The sequence below is a fragment of the Brassica oleracea genome, chromosome C5 (assembly GCF_000695525.1).
Source record: "Brassica oleracea var. oleracea cultivar TO1000 chromosome C5, BOL, whole genome shotgun sequence".
Lineage (NCBI taxonomy): Eukaryota > Viridiplantae > Streptophyta > Magnoliopsida > Brassicales > Brassicaceae > Brassica > Brassica oleracea.
Window position 1 is genome coordinate 39,146,159 of NC_027752.1, and position 14,439 is coordinate 39,160,597.

At 35.7% G+C, this 14,439-nt stretch overlaps 4 protein-coding genes and 1 non-coding gene across 5 annotated transcripts in view; 3 read left to right on the forward strand and 2 right to left on the reverse strand.

Moving 5' to 3' along the window:
• Nucleotides 1-31: 31 nt before the first annotated feature.
• On the reverse strand, nt 32-104 carry TRNAF-GAA. The gene has a single exon. It is a non-coding gene; the product is annotated as a tRNA-Phe (tRNA).
• Nucleotides 105-145: 41 nt separating this feature from the next.
• On the forward strand, nt 146-1,213 carry LOC106292896 (autophagy-related protein 8i). Its single transcript, XM_013728564.1, has 5 exons — nt 146-262; nt 364-419; nt 546-598; nt 694-812; nt 913-1,213. Exons 1-5 carry the CDS (start codon nt 232-234, stop codon nt 999-1,001), a joined length of 348 nt encoding a protein of 115 aa, XP_013584018.1. The 5' UTR covers nt 146-231; the 3' UTR covers nt 1,002-1,213.
• Nucleotides 1,214-2,868: 1,655 nt separating this feature from the next.
• LOC106296078 (root phototropism protein 3) lies at nt 2,869-5,994 on the forward strand. Its single transcript, XM_013732127.1, has 2 exons — nt 2,869-3,812; nt 5,306-5,994. The coding sequence occupies exons 1-2, from the start codon at nt 3,060-3,062 to the stop codon at nt 5,870-5,872; spliced, it is 1,320 nt and encodes a 439-aa protein (XP_013587581.1). The 5' UTR covers nt 2,869-3,059; the 3' UTR covers nt 5,873-5,994.
• A 92-nt stretch (nt 5,995-6,086) lies between these two features.
• Nucleotides 6,087-9,465, reverse strand: LOC106343619. Its single transcript, XM_013782885.1, has 6 exons — nt 9,021-9,465; nt 8,803-8,918; nt 8,607-8,725; nt 8,144-8,515; nt 7,315-7,612; nt 6,087-7,243 (listed from the first exon to the last, which is right to left on the reverse strand). The coding sequence occupies exons 1-6, from the start codon at nt 9,177-9,179 to the stop codon at nt 6,268-6,270; spliced, it is 2,040 nt and encodes a 679-aa protein (XP_013638339.1). The 5' UTR covers nt 9,180-9,465; the 3' UTR covers nt 6,087-6,267.
• A 3,676-nt stretch (nt 9,466-13,141) lies between these two features.
• LOC106293173 (probable 2-oxoglutarate-dependent dioxygenase AOP1) overlaps nt 13,142-14,439 on the forward strand; it is a 7,183-nt gene continuing 5,885 nt past the window's right edge. Inside the window, exon 1 of the mRNA XM_013728841.1 lies at nt 13,142-13,658. Within this exon, the coding sequence (XP_013584295.1) occupies nt 13,267-13,658 (392 nt within the window). The 5' untranslated portion in view covers nt 13,142-13,266. The remainder of the gene's footprint in view (nt 13,659-14,439) is intronic.

The window sequence follows — 14,439 nt, forward strand, 5'->3', positions numbered from 1 at the left end:
GAAAAATTCAAAAAAAAAAAAAAAGGAATTATGCGGTGAGCGTGGATCGAACACGCGACCTTCAGATCTTCAGTCTGACGCTCTCCCAACTGAGCTATCCCCGCTTCGTTGACTATTGACAATAGTACCTATATGTATTTGACAAATATAATTTTAATCGTTTTGGGTTCGTCTCTCTCGATAAAAGGGTAAAACGCAGAAGCGGCCCGACGAAGAAATCAGGTATCAAAGATGAAATCATTCAAGGAAGAATTGACGTTGGGTTCGTGGCTATTTTACGATTCGATTTCGATCTGCTAATGGTTTCTTCCTGGTTTTTTTATTGATAATACTTAATAGAACTTATCTATCTTATGGTTGCAGATGAAAGGCTCGCGGAATCGAGGGAGATCATCGCCAAGTATCCTACTCGGATTCCTGTAACTCTATTCTAACCTTCTCTTCAGTTATTCCGAATATATTTATTTGTTCATATATTCGATTCAATTCAATTCAATTCAATTAATTCTCTGAAATTGATTTCGGAATTCAAATGTTTTTTTCAGGTAATTGCTGAGAAGTATTCTAAGACCGATCTGCCTGCAATCGAGAAAAAGAAGTAACTAATTTCAAATCTGAATCTTATCTTTCCTTTGTGTGTCTGGAAGAGATGAGATGAAGTTGAGTTGAGTTGTTGTTGTTGTTGTGTTTTAGGTTCCTGGTTCCACGAGATATGTCGGTTGGACAATTCATCTACATCTTGAGTGCTAGATTACACTTGTCTCCTGGTAAAGCCTTGTTCGTCTTCGTCAACAACACTCTCCCTCAAACTGGTAACCGTTTCTTGCTTGCCTCAAAAACTTGTTTGTTTTTTTTCTTTTATTAACCTCTCTCTCTCTCTCTCTCTCTCTCTCTCTCTCTCTATCTCTGCAGCTGCTCTGATGGACTCCATCTACGAGACTTACAAAGACGAAGATGGATTCGTTTACATGTGCTACAGCAGTGAGAAAACCTTTGGCTGATACCACCACACCATGTTTGTACATATACACTTCTTCATAAGCTGTTGTTGTTGTTCACTACTTCATAAGAGCTTGTAAGCTTATGTTGACTACCGCTTGTTTTACCCTTGGTTCATCTCCAACAACTATATATGTATTTTTCCACAAAACGCTCTCTTTGTCATCATTGTTCATCTTACCAAGAAAGCAAAAGACAATTGATTGTGTTGCTAGGGGAAGAGTTTGTGCACTTACTTTCCGTTGAGCACTACCAAGTGGCAACCAACCGGTAGAGTTCTGGCTAAGAGATGGTTTTGTAAGGTAAAGGGCTAAGAGATGGTTCATAGTGCAAGTAGACAAGTGTCTTTAGTAGTATCAATCTTGTTGAGATTACATGAAAACCAAAACTCAAAAGCACATGTAAACATTCTTATAACCTAGATCCAGATCTCTTGTATGGTTCCATTATCTAAACCTTAATGCTTGTTAGATCTCACACACACTGCAATTCCCTAGCCTGAACAAGTGCTCATCCTTCTCTGACATTATCTGGAAAAACAACTATGGTAATGCTCATAATGAGCTTGCACATTTTTAACAACTATGGCTGAGGTTTTGCTGCCAGTACGACACACCCCAGTCAGTCCATCGCTACCTTATCTACCTAGCTTTAGCATACTCTTCTTGTAGCAATTGCATACCTGAGTGCCCCTGCAGAATATCTTCACTAAAGAGTGCCAAGTACATCTTGTTTGATCCTTGCAAAGATATGCCATGATTAGATGACTGCGCAAAGGTATCATCACCTTTATTATATATACACTGTTCAAGCCTTCAAAGTCTTAACCTTTATCATCATGGTTAATGCTTGTATTTTTTTTTTGAACACAATGCTTGTATATTTCTATGTCAGGAATCCCAGCATTTGAACAACTACTTTGTATATGAAATGTCTAAACAAGTAAATCAATTTAAGCGGGCCAAACCCCAAAGAACATCAAAGCCCAGACCTTTAAATGAGACAAATCGGTCGGTGTGTCCTCACACTCGTAATGTGAGTGCGCAATGAGAACAAAAAGAAAAGCTAGATAGAGAGAATATTAACTTTGCGCCTACATGTACGTATGGCTGTGCTAGGACAAGCTGCATTGTCACGATTATTCTAAAACGGGACCATTCATATACCACATGGAGAGAAGGATGCTACGTTACAAAAAATCGAAACAGAGAAGACTATGATTTATTTGTCCTTTTTAGCTCCATACATACTATAATCTTATCTCGGTAGTTTCTTTTCACAGTCAAACTTGCAGTCATTCATGAATGTACTTCATGTGTTATAAACTGTTTGAGTTAGTTTTTTACATACCCAAAACAGTAACTGTTTGAAAAGAAAATCGTCAAACGATGATCATTTATTCATTTTTAAGTAATTCTTGTTTTAGACTAAAACCAAACTTAACTGAAGTGTATGAAGTTTACTTAACACCAAACTTGAAAAATCAAACTGTTACTGTAAAAATTGTTTATTGTATCTTGTAATAAATCAACATCACTAGCATACAATAACCATTATCATTGTAAAGACTAGAGAATAAGGACACATCTATGCATTCAATTATATTCCCTTTGTAATATTACATATTTTTATATATTCGAGGCAAATCAAGAGGGGTTGATTTTGTCTTCATCCTTTTCTTATCTCTATCTTCCTCCACAGGCTCTCAATCCTCTAACATTAAGATCATGTACGTACTTTATATTGCCGACCAAAAAGAAAAGAACATTAATAAAACTTTTAATTATCTTAAAATCATGTTTGATTTGATTATACTCCGTAGAACAGTGATTAGTGAATCAATATTTTAAGAAAATGAAAATTAATGGTACATTAATCCAAAACTTTGTTTCTTTATTTAGGAGTCTTGCGCCAAGTCATGATTACGCTCTGTGAAGAGAGCCTTTCAAGCAGAAAAACATAGGAAAATGTAAAAGGACCATAAACTTCTCTTTCTATATAAAAAAACCATACCACTACACAGAACTTCGAGCTCACGGTGGAACAGAACAGGAATCTAAATGAAGAAAGCACCTTCGCCGGAACCCGTCACTATCTCCGGCAACCATTCGCCGCATCATGACCAAGAAAAGTTCGCCGGAGACGTGGAGTACTACTCTTGGTTCGACGAAGCTTGCATCCAAGACATGAACTACTTCGTCAAAACCATCACCGGCATCAAATCCAAAGGCATCCGACCAGACCTCATCGGCTCAATCATCGCTCATTACGCTTCCAAATGGCTCCCTGATCTCTCCGGCAACGTCTCCGCCATCACGACACCACCACCGACGGAAAGCGTCACGGCTTCTGTAATGAAAAAACGTTTTTTCGTCGAAACCCTTATCGGAATCCTCCCGCCGGAGAAAGACTCCGTTCCTTGCAACTTCCTCCTCCGTCTACTCAGGACGGCGAAGATGGTCGGAGCGAATCCTAACTACTTAACGGAGCTCGAGAACAGAGTGGCTTGGCAGCTGGACCAAGCCTCGCTCAAGGAGCTCATGATACCTTCCTTCAGCCACACGTCTGGGACTTTGCTTGACGTTGAGCTCGTGACTCGTCTCGTGAAGAAGTTCGTTGGCTTGGATAGTGAAGGTGTTAAAACCGGCGCGGCTTTAGTTAAAGTGGCTAAGCTTGTTGACTCTTACTTGGCTGAAGCCGCCCTAGACGGTGGCTTGACTCTACCGGAGTTTATATCCCTTATTGAAGCTCTGCCTAGCTATGCTCGTACCACGGAGGATGGCTTGTACCGCGCCATTGATACATACCTCAAGGTAATAAAGTATTAAGAAAAATACAATTTAATAGCACTAAATCATGTTTTTAGTGATAAAATTAACACGCAAGAGAAACAAATACCCAAAATAACATTTATTTAAAAAATAATAATAATAAACATTTTGTAAGTGGATTTAGGCTTCAGAGTTTAGTATATAGCAATGCTTTAAATATTTGTTTAGACGGCACCAATACATCCGCCTAGTCGGCAAATCGGATATAAAAGATATGATTTTTCAAAACAATTTTTTTAAAAAATTGGTTTAGGCAGTCAAAAAAAACATCCATTTAAATAAATAATCTTCTACTAGGTTAAGATCAGCGCTTTACGCGGGATAAACATTGTATATTTAAATTATTTTTATATATTATATGTTCAGTTTTATATTATAAAATAATATATATATATATGTATATATATTGGATTTATAAAAAATCAATAACTATTACTTATATAATTAAATTGGTGCGAATACGTAAAATTTTTTTTTAATCCAAACAATTACCTTTTATATTTTATATTGTATATAATTAAATTTAAATAATATATACATATATACATAGATACATAGTATATTTTTAATCTCGATATATGTTAAATAATGTATTCTACTCATTTGGTTTTTTGATGATTTGTATATTTTTGTAATAAAAACTTTAAAATCATTGATAACAAAATTTTCATTGTGTAGTAAATTTGAAAACTACAATATTTATGTATTTTAATGGTATATATTTTAATTTAAAAAATATTAATATATATATATACTTAATCTTGATATTTATTAAATGAGACTTCCTAATTATATGATTTTGTAATTATTTTTTGTCATAAGAAAATTAAACCATGGATCATAAAATTTTAATGTGAGACTTTAAAAGAAATTTAAAATATAATATATAATAAAAATCTAAAGTTTTATTATATGTTTAATGTGATTTTTTTAATTTATTTTAATAACTTAAAATTAAACAAAAATGATAGAGGGTGCATTAATTTGTATTAAATTTTTATTATTTAAAATCATTAATTATCATATATACTTTACCAACATTAAGAAATTCCGTAATTTTTATTTAAGGAAAGAATTGAAAATATTAATAATTAATTTATAGTTAGTTTAATAAAAAACTTATTATATATTTAGATGAACCAACATATTTCTCTAAAGATTCTAAAAATCATTGTGGTGATGACACATGACTACCTCATAAGTTGTAATGCTCTTCTTTTAATATTTAGGGGATAAGACGTTTGAACATTGGTATTTATGGGATGATGAGGGTGGAGGTGGGATTAGGTTTAAGAGTTAAGAGTAATTTAGTTTTTTCTAATCAAAAGGATGCTATTTTTTAAATTTTTATCATTGGGTGTTATGTTTAGGATAAACTTTTTAAAAGTGTTATTTTGGAGATTTGTCTAGTATTAAAACTTTGGAATGGAGATTCATTTCTTGAGACTCACTCAATCTTTAAATTCAACTATCAGGCTCATCCTCAGGTGTTGAAGCAAGAAAGGAAAGAACTTTGCAGACTCATTGATAGCAGAAAGCTATCACCAGAAGCAGCTCTCCACGCGGCTCAGAACGATCGCCTCCCGGTGAGATCAATCATCAGAGTGTTGTTCACCGAGCAGACAAAGCTAAGCCGTCACGTTGACTGGAGTGGTAGCTTGACGAGGAGTCCAACAAACCCTTCTGGCTCACATTACTTTGAGCAAGGAGGCTCTGGAGCGAGGTGCTTGTCTAAACGCGAGATGAACGTTCAGCAAGCAGAGATAAAAAGACTTAGAGAGGATGTGGCGAGGCTGCAGAGCGAGTGCAGTGCCATGCATTTGCAGGTTGAGAGGCTTTTGGAGAAGAAGAGTGGTGGGAGTAAAGGGTTTTTCAGGTGGAAGAGGCTAGGGTTAGTGCCTTCTATTAGAGGAAGTGTTAGCGTTGAAGAGATGACGAACTGTGAGAATGGTGAAGGGTTTGAACCTCAGACTCCTGGGAATATGAAGACAAGGCTTGTCAAAGGAAGAACACCTTCAAGATGGAGAAAATCTATGTCTTAGCCAGTGTCGTCTAATAGCAAATGCAAGTGGAACGATCAAACATGGTTTGAGTGTAAATTTTTTTAAAATTATATATTTTTATTTTTTAAAAAATAATAAATATGTAAAATAGAGTCTAAAAATTTAAAATTTTAGATATAGCTCTAAATTTCAAATTTATAATTTCAAAAGAACAGTTAAACATATATAAATAGATATTTAAGTTTTAATACTATATATTTTAGAGATATACCCTTAATATTTGTCTGAACATGGTCTATAAATAATTTGAGACAGCAGGGTATTAGGGAAAACAACACAACAAGCTGTTATTACACACAGAGGAAGTCTATTTGTACACAAACAATGAATCAATCATCAAACTCTAACACAATGCATGCAATGATAAATGGGGTCTAGAATTTGACAGCTCTTTTGATTGTTTGAAGAGATGACTTGATGAAGTTGTTCTTAACAAGATATTCATCCTCATCGTCATGACCTGAAACCACTGGCTTCTTCATATTCCCCTTTTTCATTCCAAAGATGAGTGAAGGAGATGATGGGATCCTTCTGAAAGCTCTAGCACTCTCTGATCTCTTCACCACTTTGTCTCTCCCGCTCTTCTCTGGTGTGTTCTTCGAATCAAAACTCGTTCTGCTTCTACGTGAGCTTTCAGCTCTTGTTTCCACCTTGTCTGTGTTGTTGTTGTTTGCCTCCACAGCCTGCAGCAACTGCAAGTCCAACACATCTTCTTCACTAACCTTGTCAAGTAGAGGGAACTTGTGATCCAGTTGCTCTATCAGTTCATCGATCTTTTTGCTTCTTTCAGCTTGAAGATCCTGTGGATTGGTGATTTTGACGTTGTTCTCGAGTAATATGTGGAGCCATTTCTCAACGTTTCCTTTCCCTCGCTCTCTCCTGCTTTCCTCATCTTCTTCACTCTCTTGTTCCTTCAAAACAGGAACTGCTCTGAAGCTTCTGCTGTCTCTCTTCTCTTCTAATTGAACCAGAGACTTCTCAGACACTTCTGGAATCTTCTGCTCCTCTTCCACCTCTTCTATCTCCCCATGCTTCTGAGTTTCAGCCTCAGAAGTTGCTAACTCCTTGTTTAAAGACTTGTCTTCACTTGTTCCAGGAAGGTACAAAGACAACTTCTTGTCTCTATCTTCTAGCAGCAGTTCATCTTCATTACTCAGCAAAAGTCTTGATCTTTTCCTTGCTTTCTCCAGTTCAGGCCTCACTTGATTCTCCAGCTCCTCTCTCTCTTTAAACTTCTTGTGAAGCTCTTTCTCCGAACCATCACAAATCGCCTTCTGCGCCTCTAACCTCGCCATAAGCGCACTACTTGCAGCCTGGTTTAACCTCACTTGTTCCTTATACACAACACTCCTTCAAAACAAAACAAAACAAAGTTAAGTAACATTGAGCTAATCATATAGAGAAGATCAAGAATCTCTTACTGGTGCATAGCATCACGGATCATTTTCTCGAGTGTATTCCTATACGAGCATTGAGCTTCTGCCAATCGCCTGCCCTTTTCAGCTCTTCTTCGCCGCTTAATCAGCTCACTCTCCAGCTCCTGTATAGTAAGCTGCTCTTCGCTGTTCTTTCTTTTCAAATCATTCATTTCCTCATCTAACTTCTTCATCTCAACTCTCATATTCTGAGCTTCCTCTCTGTGTCTCAGTGAGTCCCTAGCAGCAACAATGGCTTGATAAGGATTCTTCATTAAGTCTGGAGTCTCATTCTCTTTCCTTGCTGCAGTATAGCATTAGAGAACTTAGTATTTAACTATCTATAACAGAAAATAGTATCATTTTCAAAATAATACTCCCTAGTTAAAGTAAGATTCTCTATTTCCAAAAGTAAAATTTTCTACCGTTTTCACGTTTATTAAGAATATAATAAATATCAATATAATTTGCAATTTACTTTTCAATACACTTTTTAATAATTATACACTAATAAAATTTAATCAGTTCAAATATTCACAATTAATGTTTCTCAAAAATATACAAAAGTATAATTAAAATTTTTGTGGTGGGGAGGGGGGGAACAAAGGGAGTATATGTTATAGAATTGTCACATATATTAAAAATACATATTTAAATTTTGATTATAAAACTATTTCTCATAATTTTTAGACCATTAAAATTGAATAAAAACAATTAATTTCTTTAAAGTTAACAATTATCATTATTATCAAAAAATGCATTGAAAATGTATCTTTTTAAAACATTTGTTTCCTAAAAAATTAATCATTTTGAAAGGGAGGGAGTAGTTACTAACCAGGTGTTTGACTATTGTGATCGAGAGACCTCAAGACTAGTGAAGGGTCATAAGGATCTCTTCTAGAGACAACAACTGCAGCTGAAGCAAGACCAAACTTCTCCTTTGATTCAACAAAATGCTGAGGGAAACGATGCGAGTCAACGGTCTGTGAGCCGTTAAGTTCCTCGCTTTCGCCTTCTTTGAACAAGAACGAAAACGCTCTCCTCTTGAAATCAGAACTCGAAGCAGCGAAAATAGACAGGAACTGATTCACTGAAATGCCAACTTGAAGATCCCACCATGGTACTAAGAACTCAAGTTTGTCCTTTTTGTTCTTGCGTGCTTGCCATTGCACTATCCTTAAGTTGCTTGGTACTGTTAAACCTCCTCCTAGAACAATTCAAAAGCTTTTTAATCAATCAGACAACAAACACAAGAGCCTTAAAAGAGACAAAACTGAGGAGGAGGATGTGTTGTTTACTTGAGAGAGGGAACCAATGATCAAAGCCCCAAGCGAGAGGAGAAGCTGAGTCAGCGTGGAAGTAGAGAACATTCCCATACGGATCTATCCGAATAACAGCCGGATCAAACCCAGCATTGCTACAAAACAAAATGACTCTAGTGTTACATAGTGTTGCAGTTTCATTAACTTGTGTGATGAGAGAACAAGCCCTTACCCTAGATGACTAAGTTGTTTCCATAGGAGACTTAAGAAGATCTTAGGTTTCGTTGTTGGTCTTGCTTTCGGATCAATTACAGGGAACATCTTATCTACTTCTCTGCATCTTGAGTTCTTCAGAACAAACAGTACACACATGATAAAGATCAATTTTTTCACATAACAACAGATTAGTTTATTTTGGTTTGACTAATGAATTGATTTCGATTAGATTACCTCGTTGTGTTGCAGAGTATACGGCATGAAGGTGAAAGGAGGGCCATTTTTGTACGGAGAAGAATCGAAGTCGCGACAGATCTTTGCGTAAGCTATCGGGTAGCCCTGAGCTTCCCCGATTACCATGTCTTCCTCCGTTATACCATAATCGCTCAACATCGGCGTTGCAAAGAGAGGACAAGATTAACTGTTTCTCTCTATGGTTTGTGTTTGAGCTAAGAGAAAGCAAAAAAAAAAAAAACTCCTAGAAGCTTTTTGGGAATGTGATTTCTGTTTCGGACAAGAAGAAGATAAACTCAAACAACGGTCGGATTTTCTGTCCGTGAATTTGTCCGAAAATAATAAAATTAGTTGTGGGATAAAGAGAAAATTTAAAAGGTCGTGCCAGGTAAACATGGGATTAACGGCTATATATGCCACGTCGGATCCACGCTCCTCCTCTTTATTGGAACAAGCATATATGTTGTTGGCTCTTATTGACGTTGATGATGTTTCTTGTGAAAAAAGAACTTTAATAGTTTCTTACCTGCGGATCTTTTTGAATTTTTAAAAGGTGAAATGAAAAGGTGAAGTGATTATTTTAGTAAATGTATTACAGGTGGAATTTTTAAAAATTAAGTAAATTGGGCTTGCTTTGTCATAGGATTCAGCTTTGTATTCACCTACTTGTAATTTTGATATAGTTGGTCCATTAAGGATGTGCCCTTTATGTATTCAAGACTCCAAGTCCAACCAAGTATCCATTGCCTTGGAGATAACTGCCACGTTTAGATGTGTTTTTTAGGTAGTGCTTATGAACAGGTGGACCCTCTAGCAAAAACTTATGTGGCTAAGACGAATCAATCTTAGTAGTCGTCAATACTTGGCTTATTTATTAGAAGATATATATGAGTTTTGCTTCTTAACAACAAGGGTAACCGATGCAATATCATTAGACTTAAGTAAAAATATTATGGACTTGGAAAGTTTCTAAAGTTAGCTTATACAAGTCTCCAAATGAGCCATCCACAGTTGCATAAATAGGGCATTAAGAGCATGATTAACCTGGGATTCTTAGGATTGGGTTCTTAGCGGAAGTTAAGAAACTTTTTTTTAATTTTTAACTAAAAAATAAAATAATGAAATAGACAGAAAGTAAAGAAAAATAAAATAAGACACTTTTAGTTTATTTAAATTATTTTAACATGTGTAATTTCTTTCCAGTCATGAGTGCCTTATTTTAGACAGTTAGACCATCTCCATTCGTTAGAAACCCATTTAGGTTCTAATGAATAAATTAGTCTTTAATTGTATGATTTGACAAGTTTAGAACTCTTATTAGTCTAATTAATTTTCGGATGGTCCATTGGAAGAACCTTGGTGAGGTTTTTAATTTTTTTTTTCTTTTTAAATTTGAAAGATTGGATATCATAACATTAAAGAAAAGCAGACATAAAAATTGAAATAAAAATGACATAAAAACATATTAAAAATACAAATACAAATAGTAAACGAGAAGAAAACTTTTAATTTGTGAAGAGATCAAAAGCTTGGAAATCAACGAAGAACCAAGGAAGATGAGAAGAGAAACAATTTCATCTTGCGACTTCCCACGAACTAAAGAACATGAGTTTCAAAACTCTAAATCATTAGACTGGAGCCGGAAAAACTCAGCCAAAAACCTGTGATTAGAAACTATCAGCTGAACCGTTACACCAAAAACCAAGATAGAACACTCCTACTAAGCAGAACTCCCTTAACACGACACACAACAGCTTAAACTGTCACACAAGGAACTGACCACAACGAAGACATCACCGCCTCTGTCCACCACGGACTGAAACAAAGCGAGAGCAACAACGGAGGGCTTCACATCTCCAAACACCAGCAAAAAGAAAGAATACCGCCGATATAGAACACTAACACATGAGAGAGCCTTTCTCGAAGTCTCCAGAAAACATCACAGACGGGATGGTCGTCACCGCGAGGAGGAGCAAGAATCTCATAACCACGAGTGACGCCAACAGCCACACATCTGCCCGGATAAACCACCATATGACCGGAGACAATACATCAACTGCTGACGACTAGACAATACTTAACCAAAGGTTTGATGAACACGTTCAAGTGTGATCACACGAGAGACAATACATCAACAGCCACACGTCTAGTCATTAAACAACAAAGTAAAAGAAGCATACATGACTCTTCAACATCCATTGAATCAACATGGAAATAATCTTCAACAATCTCTTTCACCTTTGTCTATGCAAAAATTCCATAACAAAAATTAGCATTGACTTTTCTCTTTGTTTCTTTTGTTCTTGGTTAAACAAACAACTTTCCATTAATCTAAATCCGAATACAACTCAGCATATATTGTTTAACCAAGAATTGTCACCGTAGAATAAAGCTTAAAATAAGATAAAGTTAACAACTTTATCTTTCTTTCGAGTTATTGATTAAAAACTGTTTTTCTTTTTGGTTGTCTTACAGAACATAGAAAACGACATAAGAAGGAAACTCTGGTAAGAAACAAGCGTGGCTTGGGTCGTCGCGCCATAAACAATTATTCTACAGAGATTCAGTGAAGAAACAAATCTAAAAGAGTTTTCAAACTCGCAGTTACCTCAAGCTGAAGAGCATAATCTTGGGCCAAAGCCTCGAAACCGCAAGGAATCGATTCTCCAGATTCGTCTATGCAATTACGGTGAACATACTCGAGCTCTTTCACGCGGCTGAGAATGGCGAAAAAAATCAAGGAATGAACAAGAAGAGAAAGAGAGAGGAGAGATAAAAACCTGTGAATCTCTTGAAGATCGAAGGATTCGTCATGGGGATGAACTTCCATGGCAAGAAGATCAAAAGACTTCGACAATATCGAAGAAATAGAGAACCGACCGAAGAAAGAAACACAAAAAAAATTTCCCCTCGTGTGAAACCAAAAAGCGAATACCATATTGCCACGTATGGGGTTATTACCACTTCTACAACTTCCACATTTGGGACCGGTTCTCTCTCTTAATTTCATTTCTCATTTATTTTTTTCCCTTTTTCATTTAGAACCCTTCACTATATACTCCGATGGACTTGCTCTTATCTCTTAGGCAGTTATACACTTATAAAAAGGCATTTTGCTTAAATAAGTTCAGCATCAAAATTTGTTGAAATGTCAGCCAGATAACAGTGAAATAGACATAAACTAAGTAAACAAAAATAAAATTATAAATAAAATTTAGATACTTTTTATTTAATTATTTTAACATGTGTAATTTCTTTCCATTACATGTTGTTATCATGTAAACAATTAATTTACTATATAGAAGTCATAAGCAATTTAGCTTCTGTCGCTTAACTTTGCGGATCGTGCAATTTTTCTCGGTATCATGCCTATCTATCAGCAGTTTAGCTGCACGGCATCGAGAGCGAACCGACTAGTAGCCCATGTGCGGTGTACCGTTGTTTATTTTGTCTATATTCCACTTTGATCGATTCATCCACTTATTCTAATCAATACCACAATTTACACAAGGAGACTTATAAATCTAAACAATGAAGGGGTCTTTTCTTAAAATAAATAGAGCGTTTAATTATTGACAGAACGAAATTTATTTCATGTCAGAAAGTTTAGGTAGCTCAGTAAATAATAACAATAAATAAATAGAAATCGACAAACAACGTGAAAACGTTTTAATTGGAACAAGAATTGATCCGCATAGGCGCGGATGTTTTTTTCAGGGCTAAGAATTAGCTTATATAATAAATAAAACGTTTTTGCGATAACTTTTAATTGGAATGAGGTAATGACAAATTTTGTCTGGAACGAAAGCACCAAAATGTTTTAGCAAAGAAAAAAACAAAAGCACCAATTATCTATATATGGGTGTATTTTCTGAAAATGCATTCAGTGAAATAGCTAATTAAATTTCACTCAAGAATAAAGTAAAAGCATAGTAGAAACGTTTACGCTATATATTTTTTTTTCAAACGTTTACGCTATTTAATAGTGTGATATAACTCACATCGTTGTCATTTACCTAATTTCAATATTTTCATGGTTATCCTTATAAATAGAAATTAATTGTAGGGTACCCTTAACTTTATTATTTAACAGGACCCGTGGTTCATGACATGTGAAAAACAATGCGATTGTACTCCTTTTATCTGACTCTCTGTCTCTATAATATAACACGAAGCGAGTCTTTAAAACTTGGCACAACACAAAAGCCAAACTACACTCTTCATTCTTAACTTTTGAAGAAAGACAATGACGATAAGTTCAAAACCCCAATGTCTTCCTCTTTCTCTCCCGGTCATTGACTTCTCGGTTCCAAACCTTAAACCGGAAACTCCCCAGTGGGACTCGGTTAGAGCCCAAGTCCGAAAAGCCCTAGAAGATTTCGGATGTTTCGAGGCCTTGTTCGATGGAGCTTCAGTGGAGCTACGTAAGGCTGTGTTCGAGGCCTCGCAGGAAGTTTTTGATTTACCATTGGAGACCAAACTGAGTGCAAAGTCAGAGAACAATCGTAACAATGGATACTCTGGTCAGGTTTCGGGTATGCCTTTATTCGAAGGCATGGGCTTTGACGATGTAGAGAATCCTGAGGTTGTCAACAAGTTGACTCACAAGGTTTGGCCTCAAGGGAACATCACCTTCAGGTTCCCTTCTTATACGGTTTTGTTCATGACAAACGAAGTTTTATCACAGTTTAACATTTATTTATGGAAATAGTTTTGAAATGGTAAATTTAATTAACATACATAGAGAATGCACATAATATATGGATAAATTTTAGTAATAAGTAAGGTCAATAGCATGGGATATAATTGTTTATAAACAAATTATTTGTTTCAATTTTCTACTTGTAATTTAATATATTTATAAATATGTTTCAAAATATTGTTCATCTCTTGGCCAATCATTTATAAGAAGCAATCTCCCAGTTTTTGTTTTGTTTGTTTGAAATGTTATAAAAGTAATGGAAAAATATATCTTTATTCATAACATAGAGGTTCCTTATATAGGAGATTACACCGTCGTAGATGAATGGAAAGATTACAAATCATAATCTCTTGGTTATGAGCCATCCACAATCTGGTTTATAACACTCCCCCTTGGATGCCATAACCATTTAGAGCTTGTAATGTGCTTTACTGTTGTCTCATTAAAACCATACCAGAAAAACCCAATTGGAACAAAACCATGGTGAAGGAAAAAGAGTACAACACACATTACTCCCCCTGATTTGGACATTACTGAAGGTCCTTTGGACCTCTCCAATTTTCTGCAATATGTGGGTAATAAAGATCTTGGGCAGAATATGCTTCGTCCTCGAACATGATAGTTGGTTCTTCTTTACCATCGACCATGCCACAATCTGATCGAACATGTTGAGTCATCGACCTCAAATACACACACACGAAATCTTGGATGATGTTG

What these genes read in the sequence shown, in the direction of transcription:
- LOC106292896 (XM_013728564.1), top strand. Translation starts at nt 232, where the DNA reads ATGAAATCATTCAAGGAAGAATTGACGTTGG. An exon ending in CAAGGAAGAATTGACGTTGG is followed by an intron (nt 263 to 363) that starts GTTCGTGGCTAT and finishes TTATGGTTGCAG; the next exon opens with ATGAAAGGCTCGCGGAATCG. An exon ending in CAACACTCTCCCTCAAACTG is followed by an intron (nt 813 to 912) that starts GTAACCGTTTCT and finishes CTATCTCTGCAG; the next exon opens with CTGCTCTGATGGACTCCATC.
- LOC106296078 (XM_013732127.1), top strand. Translation starts at nt 3,060, where the DNA reads ATGAAGAAAGCACCTTCGCCGGAACCCGTCACTATCTCCGGCAACCAT. An exon ending in CCATTGATACATACCTCAAG is followed by an intron (nt 3,813 to 5,305) that starts GTAATAAAGTAT and finishes TTCAACTATCAG; the next exon opens with GCTCATCCTCAGGTGTTGAA.
- LOC106343619 (XM_013782885.1), bottom strand. Translation starts at nt 9,179, where the DNA reads ATGTTGAGCGATTATGGTATAACGGAGGAAGACATGGTAATCGGGGAA. An exon ending in TCACAATAGTCAAACACCTG is followed by an intron (nt 7,613 to 8,143) that starts GTTAGTAACTAC and finishes GCTATACTGCAG; the next exon opens with CAAGGAAAGAGAATGAGACT. An exon ending in ATCCGTGATGCTATGCACCA is followed by an intron (nt 7,244 to 7,314) that starts GTAAGAGATTCT and finishes TTTGTTTTGAAG; the next exon opens with GAGTGTTGTGTATAAGGAAC.